Source organism: Bipolaris zeicola (genome assembly GCF_000523435.1).
Source record: "Bipolaris zeicola 26-R-13 unplaced genomic scaffold scaffold_369, whole genome shotgun sequence".
Classification (NCBI taxonomy): Eukaryota; Fungi; Ascomycota; class Dothideomycetes; order Pleosporales; family Pleosporaceae; genus Bipolaris; species Bipolaris zeicola.
The window spans coordinates 1-7,145 of NW_006912418.1; the positions used below are offsets into that span (position 1 = coordinate 1).

At 47.4% G+C, this 7,145-nt stretch overlaps 2 protein-coding genes across 2 annotated transcripts; both read right to left on the reverse strand.

Moving 5' to 3' along the window:
- Positions 1–535: 535 nt before the first annotated feature.
- Positions 536–1,126, reverse strand: COCCADRAFT_30965 (uncharacterized protein; the record flags this gene model as incomplete). The annotated part of the gene is made up of 3 exons (XM_007719927.1): positions 536–741; positions 829–921; positions 1,081–1,126. The coding sequence occupies 3 exons, from the start codon at positions 1,124–1,126 to the stop codon at positions 536–538; spliced, it is 345 nt and encodes a 114-aa protein (XP_007718117.1).
- Positions 1,127–1,885: 759 nt separating this feature from the next.
- COCCADRAFT_9858 (uncharacterized protein) lies at positions 1,886–4,544 on the reverse strand (the record flags this gene model as incomplete). Its single annotated transcript, XM_007719928.1, has 5 exons — positions 1,886–2,574; positions 2,629–2,980; positions 3,062–3,541; positions 3,596–4,384; positions 4,449–4,544. The coding sequence occupies 5 exons, from the start codon at positions 4,542–4,544 to the stop codon at positions 1,886–1,888; spliced, it is 2,406 nt and encodes an 801-aa protein (XP_007718118.1).
- Positions 4,545–7,145: the final 2,601 nt, after the last annotated feature.

Sequence of the window (7,145 nt, forward strand, 5' to 3'; positions counted from 1 at the left end):
ATGATAAAAGTCTGTTGTAATAACTTGAAGTTGACGCGCTAGTGTAAAGTGGCCGACTCGCTTGGGTGGCCGACTCGCTTGTGAACCACGTTAGGGAGTTTAAGCGGCCGTTAAATAGAAATTGTATAGAGAATTTACTTCTATTAGCGTAGCCTAGTGAAGAAGCGATAAAAGAAGATACTTAGTTTTAGATACTACTAATTTTAGCTTACTACCTTAGCATTACATGCCTAAGCACTATAAAGTTCCCGTCGTGAACCGCGCGGAGGTATGGCTAGAGTCACGACTAGGTTGTTCTAGAGGTTAGCCCAACCCCTCTGAGATTTCTCTCAAGTTAGTTATTTTTCTTCTTCTTACTAAACGACTTCGCGATCTCAGCAAATTGCTGGTTTATAAGAGTCGCGGCTGCTAGTATAGCTTCAGGGCTTAACAGCGGAATAAGCCTACCCCAGTTCTTCAACGTAGGGTCAGCTGCCATGCACTCCTTATTAGGGAAGTGATATTGGCTGCACGAAGAGCACTTCAGCATCCTACACTAACCGCCATAGAAGTTGCCACATCGCCCGCACCAGCGATTAGCCTTCTTCTTCTTCTTAGGGGGCTCCTTGATAGGTTCTCCCTTTTCTCGAGCGGGACCTAAAGGCTCAGGCCCCTTGGTAAGTTCTCCCTCTTCTTGAGAGGGATCTAAAGGTTTAGGCGCTTCTGCCGTAGCCTTCTCCTTCTTATATTCCCTTAGCAATACTTGTCTGATATAAAGTTTAGATCTATCTTCTTCGCTTATACACGGCGGAGGGTGGGAACGTCCGCACTCCTCGCAAGTCAGCTTACCACCATCACGCCACTCGCTGCTTGCATTATTAATTCCTTTAAGCTCTTCCTCTCCTAAGCTAATTAGCTTGTCGAGGGGAGCGTCCGGGTTTGCTTATCTAGACTAGGCGATAGTCATTGACTTAGTCTCATCTTTTAATAGTGCCAGAGCGTTATCACGTCTCTAGCGACGCCTCGAAACGGGAGCTGCACCTCTATCATTACTTAGCTCTATTAGGGTAGTACCCTTCCTCTTTTGCGCGGACTGCTTACACGCACGGGCGTCACGCATAACGACTTCATTAGTGTTGGCAGACATAGTGACTGTAGACTTGTTAGAAACTGTGCAATATTAGGGAGCTGTCCTACCAAGGAGATAGAGAGAGAGAGAGAGAGAGTGCGTGTGTGTGTGTGTGTGTGTGCGTGTGCGTGTGCGTATGTGTACGAATTGAAAAAAAAGAGTAGAAACGAGCGAGCTAATCTAGGTGTTGTAGTAGCAAACAAATGCCAAGCCCCACGGGGCTCGGCGAAAGTGAGTAGTGAATAGTGAGGATACTGTACCATGCGCTGGTGGCCTCGCACGATACTAGAGTTTAGCGCACATGCATTTGATCATTTCTGGTTGTAGTACAGGAATAAATAGATTCTGCTCACAGATTTCATGGAGTTTCTTGTTAAGCAGAGTCCCTGTTGTAGACGATGATATGAATGCACGGTGAGATGCATCTTGACCGGACGCCATATCAAAACACCAACGCAATGTCTCTCGTTCCTCAGAGCAAGAACCAGCAAATAAATCCACTTATTCATGCACTATGAAAGACTTGTGGTGATAAGACTTTTGCGTGTATCAAAAGTGCAAATTCGATTGCCAATAATGCCTCTTGCAGCTATCCAACATCAAATTGAAATTGTCCCTTCCTTGTTTTTAACTTGGCCACCCTTCACCCGGAAAACAGAGGTATAAGTGAAGATCGATGCAAAAGTAAATGGGGCTAGGGGTGCAAACTAGTGAAATTCAAGAGGCTGACATGATAGCTAAAATCTATGGATAACCTGGCCATCAGCCTGGTTGCCGTTACTGTTGGGGCGGTTGGTCGAGGTCGTCATCTCCATCTGGCTGGTGCATCCAGTCGGTCTGCTGTATGCCTTGATGAATCTGGCCGTGCATCTGCTGTTGCGGTTGCGGTTGCTGCGGCTGCGGCTGCTGTTGGTAAGGCATGACCAACTCCGAAGGGTCCAGACTCATATTGGCAGACGATGCTGATTGCCACCAAAGATTCTGCATGTCGAGGATTGGAGGTCCCTGATCAAAAGTTGTCGTGAAAGGGTTTCCGAATGAAAAGGCCATGGATTGGTCGTACTCGATAGGGTATGGATAGATGGGGTCCGGGAACTGCTCCGAGAGGAATGGTGGGAAAGTCTGTGAAGACACTGCTGGATAGATAGGTTCGCTTGATTTATCCCAGGACTCTTGTTGAGGTGGAATGTTGAAATCTTGGGAACGCTCCCATGTCCTGGATTGCGAAGGCTGATCACCATCATCATTCATGAGCTCCTTGACCTGTTCTCTTAAGCTAGGAGCACATGTGTTTAGGATCTTGTAAACCACGCCGTGAGCTCGAGAGGCGACAGGGTCGTTGATTCGCAAAGCACGGAGCCAACTCATCAACTTCTTGATACATTTCATGATGTTTTCTTTGTCATCCTTCAAATTTTGGCCCTCGTAAGACATCTCCAGCAAAAGCACGGCCATGCTCTGCATGACTTTTGCAATAATTATCAGTAAATTTCGTCACTAGTCGGGTCTACAAGACTTACTGATGTGAACTACATCCCACCACGGACCACGAGAGTAAATGAAGGTCGTGTCTGGCTGGTCGGGAAACAATGATGTTATTTGTTCGGCCGCTTGAACACACAACTCGGCCGTTTTTGCGTTGAAGATGGCCGACCGGCTGCTCTCAGATTCTATTCGTCTCTCGATTCTACAGAGACAAGGTCGTGTGATGAGGATCCTCGTGCTCCAATAGTAAATTCTGAACAGGTAGCGTTCGCGATCGACGTCGGGTTGCGGGGCCCAGCTACTTGCATGAAGATATTCAGACGGCAAAGCTATCTTGGCCCAATCATCCAGTTCATTGAGAAGCTCCGTGATCCTTGTCTGGATGTGCTGTGAATCATAGTCGTTAGCAAATCCAAGAGATAGATACATGTGAAAAAGAGCAGCCAAGCAGTATGGTTCTGGACATACCTCCCAGGATCGAGCTGCAGTCCGTGGGGAATACAAGCTAAGAAGAACCTTTTGCGAGATAAGATTCAAATTGATGTATGCAACCAAATAACTACTGTCATCAGTACCTCTACCGGACTGAGAGGCGCTACTCCTTGCGCTTGATTGTGGTGATTCATAGCTTGTACGGACGCGGGAAGATTGTCTAGATGAACTGTTATCTGGATTTAACGGCCCGGAATTGGATTTTGGTAAAGAGACAGTACAGTCCTCATGTCCAATAACCGGGGGACGGCCCGTGATGGATGACACAAGACATTCGATAGCGTGCAGACACCACCATGTCCTCACTAGCGGCTCTTTCTTAGAGTCGTCTAGTGCTGTATTCTCATTGCGTAGATGAAGGCCGAGAGCCAAGGCCAGTCTGATAGAAACTCCGATCATGATCCACGCCCTACTAACATGGCCGATTGCAAGGAAGTAAAATGCCAGGGCACCAGTCTGTAGTTTTAAACATCAGCTGCCATTATGGAGAATGAAACATAGGCCGCTTACAGCCTGAACCCTATCCATGGTAGGTGCTGCAATAAACACTATGGGGTCACCTAGACGTAGAAGATGCACTGCACGAGTCATGTAGATCAAGTGATCTCTTTCGTCTCCTCTCCATGGAGCTCCGATGAGCTGAGAGTATTTCGCTCCGATTGCAAAGAGGAGATTCATGGTAATACGCCATTTTGGAGGGATCTCGTATTGGCGTTTCTGTTTTGCAGATTGTATGTAGCGGCGAAATTGACCCTCGAAATTGACCGGCATGAGTGGAAAAGTACTGTGCACGGTTTCGAGATAGCAGTTGAAGAGGTTCTCGGCAACTCCTGGTTCCGGCATTTCGTAAGGATCGACCGCTATATCGATCTCGATGTCGTCGCTATCCAGATAGAAGGTTGCGTCAGTTGTGTGTTGCATGGAACCTTGACTGGTATTCTGTCTTCGTTCATGCAAAGCCTCGACTCGTTCATTGACGGCTTTCGAGCTTGAGCCGGGAGGACCGTGTCTCTGGCCTTCGGGATTCGTACTTCCACGTTCAGCTTGGCGTTGAACGCTTCGCAGCCATTGTACCTCAGAGTTTTGGCCTATATAGCCGGTCTCTCTCGCTTCGCGGTTACGCATCAAATCTTCGTCCAAAAAATCGAGATCTTCATTCGAACCAACTGATGCGGTAACGAAAGCCTCTCCATGGTTAGTAGTTTCTGGGTCCTTTTCCCCTGAGGACGGTTCGCGTGGTCTTTTCCCCAACGTTTTGCTCAATTGAACAGAATCCAAGGAGACCAGGTCGTCTTCTACCTATAAAGACTAATGATTAGCAGAATATGTGGCGCCACATGGCAGATACGCATGGCAAACGTACATTCTGTAATACTTGGTTGATGGTTTTCTTGTCTGCATCGCCGACGCGTCCCTCCAATGCCCTCAGGAGGTTAACAAGATCCTGATTCAACCGCATCGCCCTGAAGAGTCAGCGCGAAATTACATGACGATGGTGTCTTGGAAACACACTCTCCCAGTCGATCACGCCGTGCAGAGTCATAGACACAGACTGAACCGGCTCGTTCGCAAGTGGCGCAACGCGGCGTCTCACCTGAACATCGGACTTCTGTGTTCAGAATTAGCTTGATGAGTCAATTTCAAGAAAAAGATTAACGTGCTTCGTTTGCGGCAGGCTTTGCATGCTCTTGCTCTACAGAAATATGTCAGTCTATCGATTGCCTTTGAGTGGTTGTTACTGACACCCGATCTTCTTTCTCAACTTTTTCCTGCTTTTCCTTACCAGGGCGCGGCGGCAGCTTTGGTATTGCGACCTTCCTGCCATGTTCAGGAATGGATGATTGATATGGGTTTCCTTGCATCACGGAAGCTGGCAGGCAGCGAACGCACGCTAAAGAGCACACTACCAGTTCACTGGAGCTCACGTAGTACCGTCTGTGTCCCTATATTGTTTCAGATTTTGTGGGACGCTTAAGGGGAGATGGATGGTCGAAGAAGATGGATGTGTGAGAGGATGGGTGTGCAAAGATGGACACGAGGTATACCAGCCCGAGGACGGACTAGGATGGGGAGGGCAGACTGCGCAATTTTATCTGCGGTAAGTATGCATACCAATTCAGGTATACAATGAGCTTCCTGTAGAGGCCTGTTGTCCGACAGCAGTCGCTCCGTTAATGCTGAAGAGGAGGTAAAGAGGGTGTCTTGTTTTGAGAAATATGATTCGCGGGAACCAATCCCGGTGCTGGATTATTCAATCATTTGCGCGCAGCAACTGTGAGCTCGTTTTTTTCTGGAAAAAAACATGACTAACATGCATAGAGAATTTCATACCGACCTACTTCAACTTGAAACCAGCAACTGCTTCTTACACGCACAGCCCGCAGCCTTGATCCGGTTTTGTTCCGTTGGGATCGCGATCGCATAGGCCACCAAACGTCACCAGCGAAAGACGGTTGCCACGCCCCATCCCCCACCCAGGCATGTTACTTGGCGGGAAGGAAATAGAATCGCACACAGCACTGTGACATGCTCGGGTATTTGAGGAAATGTTAAATTATCTATAAATTGTTAGAAGACATGGCATGATGGTGACTTTGCTATGTGCATGTATATACGTCATATTTGGTGTACCTGTCATGGTGCTGCTTCATCTGTCATGTAAACACGAAGTACTTGCAGGTTTGATTTAGGTCCATAGTCGAACCGTATTCTTCGTTTCCTCGACGTCTTTGGAAGCTTATTCCACTGACTAGGTGGTCTGGCCCCTCGAGTATGCAGTCTGCCTAGGGAGGAAACATTTACTAGCTCGCTCCAAGAAGCTAGCGTGTATGCACAGGGCTGGATATCCCATCTTCTCACCACCAAATCCTGCCGTTCTTCTTCCCATGTAGCGCATTTACCAAGGTCACTTCGCCCACACTCGACACATTTTCGCTAGAACGATGGAGTCCATAACTTACTGAGTGGAAAATCTTGCATCCGACGCGACGTTATCCTAATGCCTTGTATGTATACATAAATATACATTTGGACCACTCGGAAATGTTCCGGACTGCCACAGGGCCCATTGATAGTGGATATTAAGGGCATCACAAAACATGGCGAGCGGAAGCGCTAGCAAATCAGATCAACCAAGATAATTCTTTAGCCTGTCTAGTCCTGGATGTATTGTGTTGCCCTGGTTTCGCCGCGCCTCTCCCGGTGGTTCCGCCCTAATCAAGGTACCTTGCTCCGTGGGTGTGCTTTTAGCGTATCTCACATCAGAGGGCAAGAGCAGAGGCATACATAACTGACTAAGCTAAGGCGCTACAGGAATGATTCAGTAATGAAAGCAAGGAAATTTTTATATCGTATGTTATTCCACCTATCCTACTGCGGGCAAATTCAACCAGCATACACTTACCTGACTGTAGTATGGATTCAGGTATAAAGATATTCTAGCAGAATTGTTAGAGTAGGACCGACTTACAACATTCCAAAGAGAGTTGAACCATACCTCGGTGCTGGAGGAGAGATTGTGAAAATATCAACCTTGTCATCTGACGGGCTGCATCATGGTCAAGACCAGGATTGAATCACTGTGGCACGAGTACAACGACGAGGCAACCAATATGAATTCACCAACCCCCCTAAAACCGTATCCATGGTAGTATGCATGTCAGGAACATTATCACTGCTCTGGTAGTGGCGTACTTCGGTCTTGCTTGTATTCTACACAATGTCGTAGCACTCCGATCCAAAAACATCCGTCCTGGACTTGACGGACGGCTATGCAGCTATTTTGGAAGCCTCAAAACACCTATATATGGATCAGATTTGGATCTATACAGATGCGCATAGCAATGCCTCTGTTTTTGATAGCACCGCACTCACAACCTAGCCACTGTACACTTTGAGCATCGGAACACCTAGTCCATGTTTGTTATCAGCGCACCTGCATTAGCAGGCAACACTACATGAACAATCGAGCATCGGAAAAGCAGACAACGCATCTAGCACACCACTTGTAAGCAAAATCCCTCAAGCCCGTACTTTTAGTATCACAACATCGCGATGGTAG